This window comes from Octopus sinensis, linkage group LG14 (genome assembly GCF_006345805.1).
Source record: "Octopus sinensis linkage group LG14, ASM634580v1, whole genome shotgun sequence".
Taxonomy (NCBI): Eukaryota; Metazoa; Mollusca; class Cephalopoda; order Octopoda; family Octopodidae; genus Octopus; species Octopus sinensis.
Window position 1 is genome coordinate 7411573 of NC_043010.1, and position 22947 is coordinate 7434519.

The 22947-nt window shown below is 35.9% G+C and overlaps 2 protein-coding genes across 8 annotated transcripts in view; both read right to left on the reverse strand.

The window, feature by feature from the left end:
* Nucleotides 1–3434, reverse strand: part of LOC115218743 (protocadherin beta-15-like) — a 319818-nt gene extending 316384 nt beyond the window's left edge. For 5 of the 6 annotated variants that reach the window (XR_005001782.1, XM_036508589.1, XM_036508586.1 and 2 more), the window contains exon 1: nt 590–718. The gene's annotated coding sequence lies outside the window, so the exon portion shown is untranslated. Of the gene's footprint in view, nt 1–589; nt 719–3322 lie in introns of those variants that run through there. The other variant, XM_036508588.1, reaches the window with a different exon arrangement.
* LOC115218737 (protocadherin-18-like) overlaps nt 2485–22947 on the reverse strand; it is a 96102-nt gene continuing 75639 nt past the window's right edge. The window contains exon 4 of one of the 2 annotated variants that reach the window (XM_029788634.2): nt 2485–3632. In XM_029788634.2, the coding sequence (XP_029644494.1) occupies nt 3358–3632 (275 nt within the window). In that variant the 3' untranslated portion in view covers nt 2485–3357. The remainder of the gene's footprint in view (nt 3633–22947) is intronic. The other variant, XM_029788636.2, reaches the window with a different exon arrangement.

Sequence of the window (22947 nt, forward strand, 5' to 3'; positions counted from 1 at the left end):
TGTGATTATATATACACATGCATATGTATGTATATATATATATATATATATATATATATATAGATAGATAGATAGATAGATAGATAGATAGATAGATAGATAAATAGATAGATAGATAGATAGATAGATAGATAGATAAATAGATAGATAGATAGATAGATAATAGATAGATAGATAGATAGATATAGATAGATAGATAGATAAATAGATAGATAGATAGATAGATAGATAGATAGATAGATAGATAGATAGATAGATAAATAGATAAATAGATAGATAGACAGACAGACAGACAGACAGGCAGACAGATAGATAGATATACATATATATATATACATACATACATACATACATATATATATATATACACACACATGTACATGAACACACATACATACATTCAATGAACCATCAAAGAAACTCTCACATACATGTATAGACACACACACACATATACATATACACATATACATATACACATATACATATGCATGCACTTATGAGTGTTAGCATGTGCATTTGTCTGTTTGTGCATTTGAAGTCATAAAGCAGGATATGAAAGCATCCTGAACATGAAAAATATACTTACCTAGTAAATTTATGTATCTACACTACATCGTCTGTGTCGCTGTTGAGATTTCTACGATGTCTAATGTGTCAATGGTAATTGCTTCACTTCCACAAATAGCCCACATATCTTGGAAACAAGATCCTTCACATATCTTTAAAGGATATTAAAATATTACAGTGTCACCAGATTAAAAAAAAATTATTTTAAGTAGAATTCTAAAACTGATTATAAGTAAGTATTGCATGTAAACTCCAGTAATAAAGGTAAAAAATGAAAATGAGCCTTAACTCAGAGAAATCAGTGCATGAGGATGTTGGATCAATCTACCATTTGATTCAATGAGGATTAGTAAGATGCTCAATCAAGTGAACTACCAACTCATTGAATTAACATGTAAATAGTTGAGTATTCCACAGTCACGGCTACATTTAACCTTTTAGCATTTAATCCAACCATATCCAGCTCAGATATTCTACCTGTTTTATGTTTAAACTGCCTCTTACACTAGCCTACAATGTTTATTCTAAAAATATACAGTCACATCATTAAAATTTCAGGGTTACAAGGTAATGCTTGATTAACCCTTTCGTTACTGTATTTATTTTGAGATGCTCTGTTTTCTTTTAATTAATTTTAAATATAACAAAGGATTTAGTAAAATAACTTAATTATCATTAAGCCGGTGTTAAGAACATAAATTGTGACTAAGGTTTGGTGGAAGATTTTAATTCAAAACTTAAGAAAACAAGACATTTGTACTACAGAGCCAGAGCCGGTTTCAGCCAGGTTAGTATCGAAAGGGTTAATTCAAAACAATGTGAATAAAGAAGCATTACATTTGACAGAGTAATCTGAATGCTAAAGGGTCAAGGTAATTTTGGGGCTAAATTAGTGTGACACAATATGGAACAAGACAAAATTTTTTAATTACAGGTACATTCCACCTGATGAGATTCCTCCCCGTTTCTGTTTCTGTCTGTGCGATACTGTTCTCAAGTATGAGTCAAACTGAGGCTACAGTCCAAAATTCCACAAACATTATAATTGTGAAGCAATCTTTTTAAGCTTTTAGTCATGCTTAACATCTACTTGGATAACTGTGAATTTTGGTAAGAAAAAGAATAAAAAATGAATTTCACAGAATGGTATCTAACAAACCAATGTTCCTTGTTGAATACTACAAATACGAGTGGTGAATCAGCAGAGTCAATAGAGAGCTGGACAGAATATTTTGAGGGTTTTGTTCCAACATTCAGTGCGCTGAGTTAAATACCCACTGAGATCAACTTTGCCTTTTATCCTTTTAGGGTTAATAAAGAAATGTGAACTGACAGAATTGTTAGAGTGCTTGACAGGTTGCCTGTATCTGATCTGTTCTGGCTCTGTGGATTCTAAGCTGAAAATCTAACCCCACCACTGCAAAAACATTAACACTTCTTCTGTCAGGTGTTTTAATCAACAGATAATAACTGCAACATAAAAAATTCAGGTAAACATTTCCTTGTTTTGATTTGAAGATTGATTGCCACTACCACCCGGCTGCTGCCACCACCAGCACCATCACCACCACCACCAACACTACCAAGAGTGAGGGCCAGAAAATGAAATATGCCAATCTGCATAACTTCCATCATTTATCTCTTAATTATCTCACAGTTATGAGAATTAATTTTTCAGTCAGCTACATGCTATTAAATTTAAAATTTAAAATTTAAAACTGATGACAGCACTGAAGGACTTTGAAACTTTTTAATAAAAAATAGCTTTGGTATAAATATACACAAATATACATGCATATCCACAACATTTGTTTAAATCAATATTGAAGATATAAATCATATAAGTCAATTGTTTTTGGTTCATTTTTGTGTCTTTCACTTGATAATTTTTCTTATCAAATTGGGTTTTTTTTATTTTCATACAGGGTCCATATATGAGAAGGAAATTTATCTATCGTTGAAAATCCCTTTAGTGGAGATACTCTTCATTGAACAAATGGATGGTCACAAATACCAAAGTATTGTGACTTACCAGTAAACCATCAGATTGATTTAACACCAAGAAGAGTCAAATATGTATGTAATGGTTGTTAATAAATAACGGTAAGTCAATTAGTGTAGTAGTAATTTGAATATCAGTTCATTATAAAACAATGTCAAATATGATTAATTACATTTTTTTTTAACAAGCAAAACATCAAATTTCTGAAAATTAGAAAATGTTAAATACTTGAAAAGTTTAAATTTTATAAAATGGACAATGATTCAAACATTTTTTTACAAGTTTTTTTAGTTATTTAAATAAATCTATATTGAAGCCTGCACATGTCAATCTTTTTCTTTCCTTTTCTTTTTGTTTTTTTCTTTAGTGCATTTCCAATTTTGAGTAGAATTTATAATTGATAACTTGTAGAAATTTTGGACAATTTCTTTTCTAATATTTCTTTTTCTTCTTTCTTTGTTTTTTTTTCTTTTTTGCCTGTTGAAGATTTATAATTTATTTTTAGACTTCCCTAATATACATTTCAAAACAGATTCTCTAGAACTTTTTTCTTAATGTTAAAATGGTTGAAAAACATTTTCTTATTTTCAATAAGAAACAGAATACATAATGAATGGGTTGTTAAATTGTATAGTTATATAATGTTTTTAGGTAGATTTGTTGGAATCAGGTCTCTAATTACATGAAAATAATGTGTTTTTTTTTGTCTTAAAGTCTGCTGAATATTCAAAATATTTTTATCATTGTTACCTGAATATTTTCTTGCTAGTGCAAGTCTAAGAAGTCTAGGAATATGGTAGCTTTGGTATCGCTGGTAAAGGTTTACTGTAGGTGGTGAAACTGTTCTTGACTGGTAAACTCCGAGACTGGGCTGCTAATTCAGAATTCCGGCAAAGGGCCTGGGCAGATTTTAAATTAATTATATCATTACAGTGAGTGTCAGTATCCAGTTTGTTAGCATGTTGAGAAGAAATGCTTAAATTCTTTTTCCCACTAAATATTTGAGGCAAAGTCCTTCTGTCGAGACTTTGGTTCATTCCAGGTCGACAAGTCTTAAGGCCTGTAGAAAACAAAAGCAAAAACAAAAGATAGATCAATAAATCTGACTCAAAATAAAAATGAAAAAAATGGAATATTTTAAAAGGTAAAGTGAAAATTAAACTCAAGTTCCTTATACAACAGATGATAATTTTAGTGGTTATCTTAATTTTACCATATATTAGTCCAACCCATACCAGCATGGAAAATAGACGTTAAATGATGATGATAACAACAACGACGACAAGGGTTAAGTAGGGGCTAGTGAAGGAAGTCAACAGGTCTTTTATCTCAAGATAATATTCCTATCATCGAACATTTGTCTTGTAAAAAAGACTAATATTTTTTTTAAATAAAAAATCTATCAGTTTCAGGATGGCTTTGGTTCAATTTCAAATCATTTTCTGTTTTATCAAAGACTATTGTGTTAATTTGGTAAAAAAAGAAACAATAAGATAAAATAAAAATAGAAAATTTATTCATAACAATCTCAAGTGTTTTTATTCTACAAAGAGTTACAAGAAGCTGAAGAAATATTTATTAAATTATTGGCATTTTTTTTTCTCTCAATGGTAAAATAGAAAATTAAGGTTAAGATTAATAAGATTTGGGTGAGCAAGTATTAGTGATTATAAGTGCACTGTGGAATATTAAAAATAAACTTATGAATTAAGAATAAAAAATGTAGATAGAAATGACATTGTTGGTTCAGTTAAATTTCAACAAGTTGGTAAAAGAATATATGTCAAAATATGGATACAGAAAAGACTATGGTTAAGAAGCTTAACTTGTAGCCATGTGGTGTGGGGTTAAATTTTAATGTGCAGCACTATAGACCATTCTTTTCTATTATAGACCAGGATAGTCATAATAAGGAGAGGATGGGAAAAATTCAGAGTGCTATTACTTCTGCTAGCAACAAGGGGAATCTTTCTTTGAGCAAAGGCCATGTAAAGATAGTACAGAAATGAAGCAAGCACCAAATGCCGGAAGTATAATAGTAATATGCCTAAACGATGTGGTATAGATGAGATGAGTGACAGAATGGGCATAACTGGAATCTTGTATATATTTCTTTACTACCCACAAGGGGCTAAACACAGAGGGGACAAACAAGGACAGACAAAGGGATTAAGTCAATTACATCGACCCCAGTGCGTAACTGGTACTTAATTTATCGACCCCGAAAGGATGAAAGGCAAAGTCGACCTCGGCGGAATTTGAACTCAGAACGTACCGGCAGACGAAATACGGCTAGGCATTTCGCCCGGCGTGCTAACGTTTCTGCCAGCTCACCTGGTATAGACCTGTGATGTATATGAATGATGACAGATGGGTAAAGAAGTGCAAGGAGATCCAAGTGGAAGGAATCGGTAGAAAACCAAGGAAGACATGGAGAGAAAAACTGAAAACTGATCTCAAGAAATTATACCTCATAAAGGAGATGACAAAGAAATACGACAAAGGGCAAAACATAATGCTGGAGAGAGTCTGTCCAACCCATACAAGCATGGAAAAGCAGATGTAAAAAGGATGAAGAGGATGTTTCTGGTGTATATATAGATACATGTGGAGGCGCAATGGCCCAGTGGTTAGGGCAGCGGACTCGCGGTCGTAGGATTGCAGTTTCGATTCCCAGACCGGGCGTTGTGAGTGTTTATTGAGCGAAAACACCTAAAAGCTCCACGAGGCTCTGGCAGGGGGTAGTGGCGATCCCTGCTGTACTCTTTCACCCCTCTTTCTCCTACTCTTTCTTCTGTTGGCCTGCTCGCTTAGCCAGCGGGGTGGCGTCATTCGAAGGCTAAAACAATGCGAATGCATTGTGACCAACGATGTGTAATTACATCTGATGGACTGGTCGGTCACGTGATCACGTGATATAGATACATATTACATGGTTCTGGGTTCAATCCCAATGTGTTGCATCTTGGGCATGTCTTCTACTGTAATCCTGGATCAACTAAAGCCTTGTGAGTAGATTGGTTGATGGAAAATAAAAGAATCTCATCATATATATGAGCTGCATTCAAAAAGTATCTGTCTTTATTTTTTCTCGCCAAAACTAATGCTGCATGGACGAAATCGTTTGAGTGGGAGGTAACATCACCCATCTTGGTTATGTGTGAAAATTTTCATGCTGGGTGGCTATATCAGTTCCTGGAGTAACAACTCCTAGAGTACAGACATGTTGTGTGCATTCATCGGATTTTCGTTTTCACTCAAGATGACCAACCGCATCAAGCAGAGATTATAAACCCATGTCACCTCCCCAGTGATCACGATCTTCATGAAATCTGTGCCCTCTGTATATATCGATCAGTTGTTCATACGTCCAAAAGGAAATTCTTTTGAACAGTAATATTTAATGTAGTTGTTGGTTATGGCTGGTTACCATTGGTTTTGTGTCTATTATGCTTTTAGCAATATAGGTGACACATCAACTCTGCTAGAAGAGGCACATAACCTTTATACTAATGGAGTTAAGATTACAGTTTTGGTCAGCCAGGGTTGAAAAACAAAACACCCTGAAACAAAATTCTTTGAAGTTGGAGATATTTCTCTTTGACCAGTTCCAATTCTGTCTGAAAAGCATTACTTTATGTACGATTTCCATTCACTAGTGAACAAGTGGGGAATTCCATGCCTTCAACATGAATTTTCTCTCATGAGAACACTAACCCAATACATGATTTTTGGAATTTAAGAAAGCCCCTGGGTCAAGTGAAATTTTAAGATCCTTGGACTCTTGGCCAATCTTTTTTTAACACACACACACACACACACACACACACACACACAAACACACACACACACATATATATATATATATATATATATATTTCAAAGCTGGAGATTAGAAGAAATTTTTGGAAGAAGTTGTTTGTGTAAATACTTGAAGCAAAACAGTGCCTCAGCATCACTGCAGTCCAATGACTAACACAAGAGATAGAAGATACATATGCATATGTGTGTGTGTGTGTGTGTGTGTGTGAGTCATTATATATAATATTTATCTTTAGCAAATATTTAACTGGTGAGGACATGTGAAATTGGTAATCAATTCATTAAATCTTTATTTTACTGGCTTGCAGTAGTAAATCTCTGACAGAGAAGATCCATATTTCATGCAAACACTAGTATATTTATATATTCCAGTTTTGATAAAAGAAGACCGTGTCTTCATTTTCACTGTTACTGGCGGGTCTGATCTGCAGTGGTGGTGGTGGTGGTGGTGGTGGCTGCAGTGTTTTAAACTTACAGATTTAGAAAGAAGAAAAGAAAAGAAAAAAAATATATATATATGTATATATATATATATATATATATATATATATATATATATATAGAGAGAGAGAGAGAGAGAGAGCAAGAAAGCTATTGTATAACCTGTATTATTAATCTTACTTGTCTATGACAAAATTATGAATAACACATTTTCCAACACATGAATTACCAATAGTCTTAAATTATATATTTCTAAAGATCTACCTAGATACTCTTTAGGCAACACTAGTGCACATTATTTGAGAGCCACTGTGGAAAAGTATGTTTTTAACTGTTAAGCATTTCAACCAGCCATAACAGGCCCAAATATTGTACCCTGTACTATGTTCAAACCAGCCAGATTCAGCTTCTCTCACCTACCCTACAATGTTATTCTCAAGATAAACAATCACATCATCTGAATTTTGAAGCTACTGAGTAATGAATGATCGATTCTAAACAAGGTGAATGAATATGAATCATACTTGACAGAATAATATGAATGCTAAAGGGTCAAGGAGGATTTTACTGCTATTTCTAGTAGATCTGGTGATTAAACAATATATCCCCTTAAAAACTTATGGAGTTCCTAAGTTGTTTATGCTTGATCTTAATATAAATGGTCTGAGTTCAAATTCCATCAAGGTCGACTTTGCTTTTCATCCTCTCGGGGTTGATAAAATGAGTGCCAGTTGAGCATGGGGTCGATGTAATCGACTTACCCCCTCCCCGAAATTGCTGGCCTTGTGCCAAAATTTGAAAATAATATAATAGGTATATAATATATATATATTGTACATAACTTGGTATTTATGCAAGGTGGTTTTGTACAATCATTAATGTATTCGTTACCACACTCAAATACTCTGCTCCTTAATAAACTTTCACCTTCACTGAAATATTTCTATCTGCTCCCTTTTCTAAATAATCTGCTTTTTTTTTGTCTTTCCTCCAGAAGGAAAGGCAGTGTCTATGATACTTATAGAATCTCCAAGATTAGTGAGAAGTAGGAAGAAAGGTATTCTCAAACTAAATACTTGCAGGAGAGTGGCCTCTGTTAAAGGCACTCAAGATGTTACATGGAGGTATAAAACTGGGCATGAGATTGGGTGTTTGATTGAATTTGGCTTAACTCTTTTGTAACTAACTTGTCTGAGATGGCTTTTAGTTCTTTGATACAAATTTCCCGTTTTATTGAGTTGTCCAGAAAGTTCTTGCCGATTTTTCAAGGAAAGTAAAAGGTCAATAAATTCTTGCCATTACATTTTTAATCTACTAAATATGAACCATTTTGTTGCACAATGCGTCTCCATCTTTCCATTAACTTGAAAATACCCTCTCCCCAGAATTGAGGTGGTTTCACGGCAAAGAATTTATCAAAGTATCTTTTTACGTCATCCAAGAAATTGAAATTTTTACCATTAAGACTATTCTGCAGAGACCTGAATAAGTGGAAATCTGAAGGAGCAATATCTGGTGAATATGGAGGGTGGGGTAACACATCCCAGCCGAGCTGCAGCAATTTTTGTCTGATTCCCAAAGCATCAAGTGCCAAAAATGAATTTTCTTATCTTCCATTTTAAAGGGTTACAGAAATAACATAGGTTATAGGAACATAAACCTTCTTGCACGAAAAGATAGCTTAAACTGTGCTCTAAATGGAGGTGTAGTCAAATCCTATTTTATGGACTCAACTATGTTCTAAAATAAGTCGAAAGGTAAGCTACTATAAAATTGGCATGAACTTTCCAGACAATCCAATAAAAACATTTGCGCTCCTTGTTATCATCACTGCTACTACCATTATCACCTGTGTCATTATCATAATCATCATCATCATCATCACAGATGCAGGAAATCAATATCATGACATGACAAGGAAATTGATTATCAGAATCAATTGAGCTTTTCACAAAATGCTTTGAGGTGTTTTGTTGCAGCATTTAACATTCTGAGCTCCAGTAATGCTGAAGTCAGTTTTACTTTCATCCTTCAAGGGTCAACAAAATAAAGTGCTAGTAAAATATTGCAATCATTTCTGTAATCTTTTATCGTTCACCTGTGTCAGACATCAGACTGTAGCCATGCTGGGTCACCACCTTGAAGGGCTTTAGTTGAACAAATCACTCATTTTGTTTACAAGGCTGGTGCTTCTTCTATTGGTCTTTCTGCTGAATAACTAGGCGACAGGGATTGACCTTTTAGCATTCAGATTGCTGTCAAATGTAATGCACATTTATTAATTTTGTTTTGAATTAACCATGTATTATCTCATTGCTTCGAGGTTTTGATGATGTGATTGCTAACCTTTAGGACAACATTGTAGAGGATGTCTGAGAGGCCAGATCTGGCCAGTTTGACAATAAAACAAGTAGGATTTTTGGGGTCAGATATGGTCACTTGATATGCTAAAGAGTTAAACAAGCCATCAATGGTTGTCAAGCAGAAGAGGAAGGAACAGATTTAAACACACACACACATGCATATATATGATGTGCTTCCACACATCTTCCATCTATTAAATCCACTCATAAGACATTGGCTGACCCAGCGTTATTGTAGAAGACACTTGTTGCAAAATGGGACTGAACCCAAAATCACTTGGTTGTGAAATAATCTTCTTAACAAGATAGCTGTGCCTAAATATTCTTATAAACCATTCTAGATGTATATGGGATTATAACAAAACAGAAGTCAAACTTGACATTTCGTCCTTACAGGTCTGCTAAACTAAAGTACCCGTTAAATACTGGGGGTTGATTTGATATTCCTGCAAAGCATCTAGATGTGAATGAAATAATAATGGGTTTCAGAAATGTGCAGAAAAAAAAAGTTATTATTCAAGATATCGGTTTTGACTTTACAAAACAAAATTTCTTCTACACTAGATTTAATTACATGAATTTCCTGTTTTCTCATTGCTGTAGCATTCAACAAAATGTTACGATCACACAAACAACAAATGTACATTTTTATGTATGTCTGTGTGAGTCTGTGTATATATACACACACACACACACACACATATATATATATATATATATATATATATATATATATATACATACATATATATATATACATATATATATATATAAATATATATATACACATATATATACATATATATATAAACATACATACTAATACAGATATATATGTATATATGTATGCCTGTGTATGTGTGTGTACATATATATATACACGCATGCATATATACATATGTACACATGAATATACATGCATACATACATACATACATACATGCATGCATACATACATACATACATACATACATACATACACACATACATACATACATGCATACATACATACATGCATGCATACATACATACATACATACATGCATGCATACATACATACATACATACATACATACATACATACATACATACATACATACATACATACATACATACATACATGCTTGCATATATATATATATATATATAATATTAGAATGCACCTTTCTCTACACTGTTGAAAAATAAATGGATAAAATATCGTAAGTATTTTTCACAATGAAATCTATCTTTTTTACAACAATCTGTACAGCTTCACCCTGGTCTCTATTCAATTCTATATTACTTATGTAAATCTGTGTTTTTTAGAAAAATCTCCTTTGGTTCACACTTTCCAAAAAATTTAATCTAAAATAATTAAAATGAAATATTAATTATATTAAACTTATTCTACAACCTTTTTGTTTCTGTAAAAGACATTTTAATATGTTGTGATAACCCAGAAACAATATTCCAAACATTTATATTTTCTTTGCTCTTCAAGAGAGAGAGAGAGGGGGGAGGGAGAGAGAGCGGGAGTGTGTGTGTGTGTGCATGCATGCATGTGTGTGTATACGAATGTCTTCAAATTTTTATTGCTTAATCAGAGGAAGAGCTCTGCCTGTGACCATTTCCAAGGCTTCCAAGACAGGATGAAGGGAAGAAGAAAGGAAAGAACAAAGGAGCTAAGGAATGAACTAATGTAAAAAATGAACAACGAACGAACGAAGGGGGGAGGGAGGGAGGGAGGAAAGAAGGAAGGGGGGAATAGAGGGGGGGAGGGATCAATGTGAAATAAAGTGTCTTGCTCAAGAACACAACACACAGCCTGGTCCAGGATTTGAACTCACAACCTCACGATCGTAAGGTCGATGCTCTAACCACTGAGCCATGTGCCTTCAGATGTACTATATTATCAAGCATGCTTTAGCCACACAAGCATACTTTGATCATATCATTATATTGTCTAATGTATCTTAGCTACACAACCATACTTTTACATTGAGACTATATTATCCTAATGTCTGAAATATGCAGTTATACATATATTATAGCACTATATTATCTAATGTGTCATAACTACACAGTTACATATGGATTATATCAGTACAATACCAAAACTATCTTAACCACACTGACATGCTTATATCATAGCACTACATCGTCTAATGGTCTTAACAATGCAGCCATACCTGTATCATAGTACTAATGTGTTTAATCACATTAGTTCTCTGTCACAAGTGTGAGTAATGATATAAGCATGTAAGTGTAGTTAAGATAGTTTTGGTATTGTACTGATATAATTCATATGTGACTGTGTAGTTATGACACATCTTAACCACAGTTATACATTTATCATGGCACTATATCATCTAGTGCATCTTAGCCAAAACAACCATACCTCTGCCATTAGACTACGTCGTCTAATGTGTCTTAACCACACACACACATACATGTATCATAGTACAGGTCCATCACTGACTTCCTGGAAATGATGGTCCAGAATTTTTTACAAATTCTCATGACTGCCAAATTAGTACTTTGCACAGTACAGTATTAATAAACTTGTATCATTTATACCAATGTGCAGGTATCTGTACTGCATTTAATTATTTAAGTAAATTTAATATTTGTTTAATATAGTCTGTTGGTCAAGGTAACCCCACACCCCCTGGTATTGAAATATAAGTTATCTGGAAAAGCTTTGGAACTAAAGTTTCTGGAATACCAATGTTGTACTTACCCTACATGCTCTAATGCCATTATCACACAGACATCCAATAATATCATTTAATGTTATAACCATTCAGACATACATGTATCATAGGCAAAGGAGTGGATGTGTGGTAAGTAGCTTGCTTACCAACCACATGGTTCCGGGTTCATTCCCACTGCGTGGCACCTTGGGCAAGTGTCTTCTACTATAGCTTCAGGCCGACCAAAGCCTTGTGAGTGGATTTGGTAGACGGAAACTGAAAGAAGCCCGTCGTATATATGTATATATGTGTATATATGTGTGTGCGTGTTTGTGTGTCTGTGTTTGTCCCCCCAACATCGCTTGACAACCGATGCTGGTGTGTTTACGTCCCCGTAACTTAGCGGTTCGGCAAAAGAGACCGATAGAATAAGTACTAGGCTTACAAAGAATAAGTCCTGGGGTCGATTTGCTCGACTAAAAGGTAGTGCTCCAGCATGGCCATAGTCAAATGACTGAAACAAGTAAAAGAGTAAAGAGTAATAGTACTACATTATCTAATTTATCTTGTAAGCATCATTCTGGAGATAAAGTCCCGACAAGTTGAATTCATTCATTCATTCTCAGTTCAGATTTAAATTACAAGTATCTTTATCTTTTAACTAGCAGTATCGCCCAGCGTTGCACGGGTTTGTTTCGACCCTTTAGAATTAGAATTTTCGAAAAGTAAAAGTTTTGCATTATGTAGCTTGTTATTCTCTTTAAGTGAACATTTTTCTGGTTGAAATACACTGAAAAATGGCGACACAGCAGTAAAAAAATCGTAAAAAATAGGGATTTTCATAGAAAAAAAGCACCTTTTTGATGTAAATAATTTTTGGTGTTAACATGGTCCGATTTGAATTTTTTCTTCTACGGAAGGAAGAGCAAGCCTTCTTCTATCATACTCTCAATTTTAGTTAGCTTGTGCTGCAGGGTCTTGGAGGAGATAGTGTTAGTTGAAGGCTACCAAACCTGCCATACACAGACAACTTCAGCTTTAAATATATAGAGATTGTATCATTTCACTGGACTGTAACCATGCTGGGGTACTGCCTTGAAGGGTTTTATCCCTTTTGTTACCATATTTCTGCTGAGATGCTCTGTGTTTCTTTCAATTACTTTAAATATAACAAAGAATTTAGTAGAATAACTTAGTTATCATTAAGCTAATGTTAGGAACATTAATCGCGACTAAGGTTTGGTAGAAGATTTTAATTCAGAACTTATGAAAACAAGACATTTGTACTACAGAGCCAGAGGTGGTTTCAGCCAAGTTGGTATCAAAAGGGTTAAGAATTGTTTCTCTATTATATATTTTAACCCTTTTGTTACCTTATTTCTGTTGAGATGCTCTGTGTTTGTTTCAATTACTTTAAATATAACAAACAATTTAGTAAACTAACTTAGTTATCATTAAGCTAGTGTTAGGAACATAAATTGTGACTAAGGTTTGGTAGAAGATTTTAATTCAGAACTTATGAAAACAAGACATTTGTACTACAGAGCCAGGGGCAGTTTCAGACTGGTTGGTATCAAAAGGGTTAAGTCAAACAAATCAACCATGGCACTTATTTTTATTCCTGGTTTTTATTCTATAGGTCTTTTAAACCCAACAAACACTGGTTGTCAAACACTGGAAGGGGACAAATGCAAACACAAGGACAAAGGCACAGATACAGACATACAGATTATATATATCATCATCATCATTATCATCTCATGCCTGTTTTCCATGCTGGCATCGGTTGGACTGTTTCAGAGGAGCTGGGCAGTCAAAGAGCTGCCCAGGTTCCATACTTGTTTTGGCATGGGTTTTACAGCTGGATGCCCTTCCTAATACTAGCGACTTTACAGAAGAAGGGATGCATCTGTGTGACACTAGCATGAGTGATTTTCACATGGCATCATCACCCATGAGCATATATATATATATATATATATATATATATATATATCGTAGGTACTTTGTGTTCCGATTTTGATTTTATTTGAAATATATATATATATATATATATATATACACCATCATCATCATCATCATTTAATGACCATTGTCCCTGCTGGCATGGGTTGGATGATTTGACTGGGCTGGCACACTGGAAAGCTGCACCAGATTCCAGTCTGATTTGGCATGGTTTTCTACGGCTGGATGCCCTTCCTAATGCCAACCACTCCAAGAGTGTAATGGGTGCTTTTATGTGCTGCTGGCATCTTGCCAATTTGTGTGACACCGGTATCTGCCATGACTGAGATTTTGCTCTGCTTGAGGGGTCTTCTTCCCAAACTGATGGGTCCTCTCAAGCACAGCACAATCCCAAAAGTCTCAGACACCAATCATTGCTTCTATGAAGCACAAAGTTCAAAGATCGTGCCTCACCACTTCATCCCATGTTTTCCTGGGTCTACCTCTACCACAAGTTCCCTCCACAGTTAGAGATTGAGACTTCTTTATGCAGCTTTCCCCATCCATATGCATCACATGGCCATACCAGTGCAGTCATCTCTCTTGCACACCACATCTGATTCCTCTTATGCCTAACTTTTCTCTCAAGATGCACACTGACATTGCACATCCAGCAAAGCATACTGGCTTCATTTCTTTCAAGCCTACACATGTCCTTGGCTGTCATAGCCCATGTTTCACTGCTGTGTAGCATAGCTGTTTGCACACAAGCATCATGCAATCTGCCTTTCACTCTGAGAGAGAGGCCCTTTGCTGCCAGCAGGGTAGGAGTTCTCTGAACTTTGCCAAGACTAATCATATTCTGACAGCTATGCTCTTGGAGCATCCACCTCCACTACTAATTTGGTCACTTAGATAAAGGAAGCTACCTCTAGCTTACTCCACTGGCAGTTGATGGAGTCTATTTTCTGTGCATTTTCAGTGTTTATTGTATCTGTGCATCTTCCACATACAAAAGTTAGTTTCCCTGTTAACCTTCCTCTGATGTTGCTGCACCTCTTATGAGTCCAAAGCTTACACCAGGTACATCTTATGGAGTTTCTACCTACACTCTTTTCTACAGTCTGAGCAGGGCCATCTACCTGAAGAGATTTATGATTTGTCTGTCTTCCTACTTACTATGATTTTGGTTTTTGCTAGGTTAACTCTAAGGCCCTTTGATTCTAGACTTTGGTTCCATACCTGAAACTTCTTCTCTAGTTCAGGTAGTGATTCAGCTATAAGAGTAAGGTCATCAGCATAGAGGATCTCCCAGGGGCAGCCTGTCTTGAATTCTTCTGTTATTGCCTGGAGGACTATGATGAACAAGAGGGGGCTGAGAACCGATCCTTGATGAACCCCTACTTGTACCCTGAATTCTTTGCTGTACTCAATGCCCACCCTCAGTGTCTCTGTACAAGGCTTGTATGGCTCTCACCAACCACTCATCTATCACTAGTTTCTGGATTGACCACCAGAGAAGGGATCGGGGAGTCTCTGTCAAAGGCTTTCTCCAAGTCAACAAAAGCCAAGTACAGAGGTTTATCTTTAACTCGGTATTTCTACTGCAATTGCCTTACCAGAAATAAAGCATCAGTGGTGCTTCTATCTGGCACAAAACCAAACTGCAGCTCATCTAGACTTCTCTCTCCCTAATAAATATTTATGAGAAGGGTTTCTGCACAGATTCCACTTAGCAAATTCACTCACAAGCCATTGGTTGACCTGGGGCTATAGTAAAAGGCATTAGCCCAAATTACTGCAAAGTGAGACTGAACCAGAAACCATATAGCTGCAAAGTGAGGTTCTTAACCACACGACCATGCCTGAGTCTATAATAGTTTTATATATTTTTTTTTATATGTTTTCCCTCATATTTTGAAATCATTCTGTAAAAGCTTAAACATCACAACTGCCCATTTCAAAATCTTGTCTTCTAAAAATTACAGAATTTTGGTCAGTGAATTCAAACATGATCAATTACTTGAGAAAATATGGGGTCTGACAGGTTTACTTGACCTTGGCAATATAGAAACAAACAAAAAAAAAACATTGAAACAAAAATAAAATATCCCTAAGACATGAGGCATTCTGTAAACCTCTAGAGTCCGGTTTGGTTATGGAACTATTAAATTTAATTAAACTAAAATTATCACTCATGAAGAAAAATGGATGTGAAAATGAAAAAAAAAATACAAAATATAGAAAATATCAATGGGAGGTTTTCGTGAGTTAAAATATTTTCAAGAATAATCAAATGTTTTCTCAGAAGAGAGTATGTGATTGGAAAATTATGATAATTATATTATACAAATATTTGAAAAAGCTAAAGGATTTTGAAAATGTTTTTTAAAAAAAGTGCATAAAAATTTTACAAAATAAAACATCTTGGAAAATACTAATTTTTCAAAGCAGGCAGTTTGTCACTTGAGTAAAAAATTGGAAAATTCCTAATAATTTTCTAATTGATATTAATTGCGCAGAAAATACGCACTTTTGTTAAGAATATTTCCACTAAATCTTTAAATATATCAAAAACTATATAGAGAGAATAGCATTACTATGAGACCAAATTGTAAATGGTTGAAGTTGGAAAATTTTAGAATAATTATTAACTGTTTTAGAAAGAATTTAAAAGTTGGCCTAACTGTTTGCCAACAGCCCTTATGTAGTGTTTAGCTGCTAAGAGATTGTAATGTGTGGTACAAAATGAATATATAAAGCTAAGAGTAAGACATTAATTCTTTACATATATTCTTGTAAATTGGCATTGAATCTTTTACAATGGGTGGGTGGTGGGGATGGAAATTTCCTGGCTTTGGGTAAAAGAAAATACGGGAGGATCATTTAATTATGGTTTTATTCAACATATTCTCCTCTCAGATTCACAGTTATCTCAGGATTCCTTTGTGTTTTTCTAGGCCCTGTAAAAGAACTCAGAGTGTTGGGCCTCCAACCAGGCCTTTCGTGATACCCTTAAAACCAGGAACTTTTCAGCACTCTGTCATAGGATACTTTTCAAATACAAAATTGTGTTAAGTCTTGGCAAGAGAGATGGGGGGGGGAGAAAAATATGCACAGGCATGGTTGTGTTGTTAAGAAGCTTGCTTTATAACCACATGAATTTAGGTTTAGTCTTACTGTGCTGACCCTTGGGCAAATATCTTCAATATAGCCCCAGGCCGACCAATGCCTTGTGAGTGAATTTCATAGAGAGAAACTGTGTAAAGGTGACCGGCTGTGTGGTAAGAAGTTTGCTTTGCAACCACATGGTTCCAGGTTCAGTCCCACTATGTGGCACATTGGGCAAGTGACTTCTACTACACCCTCAGGCTAACCAAAGCCTTGTAAATGGATTTGGTTGATGGAAACTGAAAGAAGCCCATCGTGTCTATTGTGTACGTGTGTGTATTTATTTCTGCGTCTCTGTTTGACGACCAGTGTTGGTGTGTTTACATTCACATGACTTAGTGGTTCAGGTGAAGAGACCAATAGAATAAAGTACCAGGTTTAAAGAGAAAATAAGAAAATAAGTACTGGGGTTGATTCGTTTGACTAAAATTCCTCTAGGCACTGCCCCAGCATGGGCACAGTCTAACAACTGAAAGTAGTAACATATGATATATATATATATATATATATATATATATATATATATCAGTCACTGACCATTCGGACACATAAGACAGCTAAAAACAACCACATGGATTCTGTTGAATCCATGTGGAAACAATTATGAACTTTTTTATTACACTTAACTTTTAAAAATATTTTTGATAAGGTTGGTTTTTCAAGAAGAACTGAAACATATAAAATTTCTAATAAAATTAAAATTATCTTATATAGTGGCGTTTTCAAACTTCTTTTTTATAAATATATATATATATATATATGTGTGTGTGTGTGTGTGTGTGTGCGTGTGTGTGTGTGTGTATATATATATATATATATATATGTATGTATATATATATATATATGGTTCAGTGGTTAGAACATCAGGCTCACAATCATGAGATAGTGAGTTCGATTCCTTGACTGCGCTGTGTGTTGTGTTCTCAACCAAGACACTTCATTTCACATTACTCCAGTTCATTCAGCTGTGGAAATGAGTTGTGATGTCACTGGTGTGCCAAGCTGTATCAGCCTTTACCTTTCCATTGGATAACATCAGTGGTGTGGAGAAGGGAGTCTGGTATGCATGGGTGACTGTTGGTCTTCTATAAACCATCTTCCCCGGACCTGTACCTAAGAAGGGAACTTTCTTGGTACAATCCCATGATCATTCATGACCAAAGGAGGTCTTTATATAAATATATAAGATACATATATATTATTTTCTTCTTTTCTTCTTTTCTTCATTTTGATTGCAGCCATGCTGGAGCTCTACTATAAAGAGTTTTAATTGCAGAGATCAACCCCAGAACTTATTCATTGTAAGCCTAGTACTTATTTTATCAAACTCTTTTGCTGAACCACTAAGTTACAGTGACATAAGCACACCAACATCAGTGATGGTGGTGGGAGCAAACACAGACACAAAGACACACACACACAAACACACACACACACACATATACAACAGACTTCTTTCAGTTTCTGTCAAGCAAATCCACTCACAAGGCTTTGGTTGGCCTGAGGATATAGGAAAAGGCACTTACCCAAAGTGCCATGCAGTGAGACTGAACCCAGAACCAGTGGTTGGGAACCAAGCTTCTTACCACACAGCCACACCTGCACCTATATACATATATATATATATATATATATATATATACATACAAAATATATATACATATACAAATATATATATATGTATATATATATATATATATATGCATGTATATATGTGTGTGTGTATATATATATATATTTAAGTATGTGTGTGTGTCCATGCATGTGTGTATTTGTGTTTTCCGCCCACTACCATATAACACCAGCAAATGTTGACTTGTTTATGTTACCATAACTTATCAGTTTGCCTAAAGTCACTGATAAAATAAACACTAGACTTCAAACAAACATGAAAAAAATAAGAAATAAAAATTAAGGTATTTGGATTGATTTCTTCAACTAAGCAATGCCCAGCATGGCTGCAGTCCAATGACTGAAACAAGTAAAAAGTGTAAGAGAGACAAGATAAAAGGAGAGAAGGGGGTGGAGAATAAGGGAGATAGGCTTTCATACACGCTTGGCATATGAAGGAGAGAAGTGTGTTTATCAAGTTGGCAATGTCAAATTTCTGGTACGTCAAGTCGCTGATACAAAGGAGGCTTCTTTAATCTATGATTTCAGACGTTTGTTTGCAACCAGATTCCTCTGTGGTGGATTGGGTAAGAGTTTTCTATAGCTTCAGTTTATCAACGCCTTCTGAATAAAATTTGGTTGACAGAAACTGTGCAAATTCTCATCGCATCCATGCAAGTATGTGTCTGTGTGTGTGTGTGTGTGTGCATGTATATATGTACATGGAGGCGCAATAGCCCAGTGGTTAGGGCAGCAGACTCGCGGTCATAGGATCGCGGTTTCGATTCCCAGACTGGGCGTTGTGAGTGTTTATTGAGCGAAACCACCTAAAAGCTCCACGAGGCTCCGGCAGGGGATGGTGGTGATCCCTGCTGTACTCTAGAGCTACAACTTTCTCTCACTCTTTCTTCCTGTTTCTGTTGTACCTGTATTTCAAAGGGCCGGCCTTGTCACTCTCTGTGTCATGCTGAATATCCCCGAGAACTACGTTAAGGGTACACATGTCTGTGGAGTGCTCAGCCACTTACACGTTAATTTCATGAGCAGGCTGTTTCGTTGATTCGGATCAACCGGAACCCTCGTCGTCATAACCGATGGAGTGCTTCCATCATATATGTACATGCATGTATGTCTATATGAGTGCTTGTGTGTGTGTTGATGTGTGTGACTGTGTTTACATTTATATTTAGCAGTATATTCATAAGTGCAGGTGTAGTTACGTGGTTAAAAAGCCTGCTTTCCAGCCATGTAGTCTCAAGTTCAGTCCCACTTTAAGACGCCTTGGACATGTCTTCTACTTTGGCCCTGGGCCAACCAAAGTTTGTGAGTGGATCTGATAGGTGGTCAGTGAAAGAAGCCCATTATGTGTGGTGTGTATATTATATATATATGTATGTGTATGTGTGTGTGTGTGTTTGACTATGTGTGTGTGTATTTCGATCTCTGTTCCTTATGAGTGTGCCCAGGTAATTTGCCACCATCTTTCTCCTGCTCTCCTTCATTCTCTCTCTTTCTCTTGCTCTCTTCCACTATCTCTCTCTCTCTCTCTCTCTCTCTCTTCCTCTTGCTCTATCTCTCAGACTGGTTAACCATGTATCTCCTCTCCAGCAACGCACCCATTTCTAGCCTCAATCTTGATCACTCTCCCTCTCTCCCACTCTCTCTCTCTGAGACCAAGTAACCATGTAACCTCTTTCTGTCACTCTATCACACTCTAACCCTTTCATCATCTGACACAAGACCGCCTTAGAAATAGTCTGGAGAAGCCATAAAAGAAGACACTTGCCTAAGGTACCATATACTGTAACTGAACCTGGAAACTATATGGTCTGGAAGTAAACTTTTTAACCACACGCCCAAATCTGCACCTGTATATAATATATTGTGTAATTACCATGTCCCAGTGAGGGTGCCTGGCTCAGTGGTTAGAGCATTGATCTTACGATTGAGAGGTTGTGAGTTCGATTCCCAGATCGGGCTGCATGTTGTGTTCTTGAGCAAGACACTTTATTTTATGTTGCTCCAGTTCACTCAGCTGTAGAAATGAGTTGCGACATCACAGGTGCCAAGCTGTATCAGCCCCTTTACCTTTCTCTTGGATAACACTGGTGGCATGGAGAAGGGATGCCAGTATGCATGGGCGACTGCTGGTCTTCCTTGAACAACCTTGCCTGGACTTGTGCCTGGAAGGGTAACTTTCTAGGTGCAATCCCTTGGTCTGTTTCATGACTGAAGGGGTTCTCAGAACCATGTCTCAATCAGCAGCAATAGTATATTGGGTTCAAATTTTGGGAAAAGGCATGCAACTTTAGGAGAGGAGGTAAGTTGATTACATCAATACAGGTGCTCAAGAGGTACTTAACCATTTAGCATTCAGAATACTTTATCAAATGTAATTCCTCTTTATCTTGTAGCCTTGAGATTTCAATGAAATGGTTGCATATCTTTTAGACTAACATTGTTGGGTAGGTGAACTCAAAAATATGAAAGATAAAGTCAACCTTGGAGGAATTTGAACTCTATCTCTCTTTTACTCTTTTACTTGTTTCAGTCATTTGACTGCAGCCATGCTGGAGCACCGCCTTTAATCGAGCAACTCGACCCTGGGACTTATTCTTCTGTAAGCCCAGTACTTATTCTATTGGTCTCTTTTGCCGAACCGCTAAGTAACGGGGACATAAACACACCAGCATCGGTTGTCAAGCAATGCTAGGGGGACAAACACAGACACACAAACGCACACATGCATATATATATATATATATATATATATATATACATATATACGACGGGCTTCTTTTCAGTTTCCGTCTACCAAATCCACTCACAAGGCTTTGGTCGGCCCGAGGCTATAGTAAAAGACACTTGACCAAGGTGCCATGAAGCGGGACTGAACCCGGAACCATGTGGTTGGTGAGCAAGCTACTTACCACACAGACACTCCTGCGCCTGAACTCAGAATAAAGAATGATGGATGAAATGCAGCTAAGCATTTTGCCCAGCATGCTAATGGTTCTGGCAGCTCAGTGCCTTAGTGAAGTGATAGAACTGCAATTTATAGAGCAGCGACAATGAGTAAATTTAATGTATTAAAAAAATGGTTATTAAAAATAATGGCAGAGAGAGAAAGAGAGGGGGAGAAAGAGAGAGAGGGGTGTGGAAGTGAGGTGATGAAATCATTGAACATTTTCTTGGGGGTAGCAATGGAATTTTGATGAGTTTTGAAAAAGAAAAGAATAAAAAATAAATTAATCCTATAATATGGATTGATGGGATTTAGATGCCATGTTGAAGGCAAAATGAATTCAGTGAAATATAATGATGATTGAGAGTTCAATATGAAACAGAACATGTCATATGATAGATGGCCGATTTGATTTTATCTTTGATATTTTGAGGAATGTGCTTGCACTAGCATCAATTATGATTAAAGGCAGCATTGTAAAAAAACAAAAAAAAAACAAAAAAACAGTGTATTAATAAAGATAGGTACAGCTTATACAAAATAACTTTGGAATACTTGTTTTATTATTGCAAAAATTTAAATGAATGTAATTGACAGTTAATATTTGCAGCAAAAATTGTGAAGTGGTAAAAGCAAAATAGTTTTAGTTTTTTTTGTTTTTTCATAAAGATAAGAACTCTGTCCATCTGTTGCATCTATTAAACATTAAAATAATTCGTGTAAGTAGGTATATATCCTTATCTATATATCACTCTAATACACAAACATATACATACAATATATACATCTCTCTCTCTCTCTCTCTCTCTCTCTATATAATATATATATATATATATATATATATACAAATATATATATCCACACAGCACACACAGTGTATATATACATATAATATATAATATATCATCATCATCATTATCATATCATTTAGCGTCCGCTTCCATGCTAGCATGGTTGGACGGTTCAACTGGTGTCGGTGAAGCCAGAAGGCTGCATCAGGCCCAGTCTATATGGCAGTGTTTCTACGGCTGGATCCTTCCTAACGCCAACCACTCTGTGAGTGTAGTGGTGCTTTAAGTGCCACCCGCACAGGTGCCAGACAGAGCTGGCAGACGGCCACGGACGGATGGTGCTTTTACGTGCCAGCATGGGGGCCAGGCAAGGCTGGCAATCCACAATGGATGGTGCTTTTTACGTGCATATATGTATGTATATTCGCTTTGGAAAGTTTATTCAGTGAGTAACGTCAGCTGACTGCTGTGTCTAGCCAGGTGTTTGTCCAGCAGTATATTCATAAGTGCAGGTCAGCTGGTACTGCCAATGGCTAGGAGGAGGGAGCAGTGAGCCTTCTTGCTTACAGTATGTCTAGGACACAGATTATGT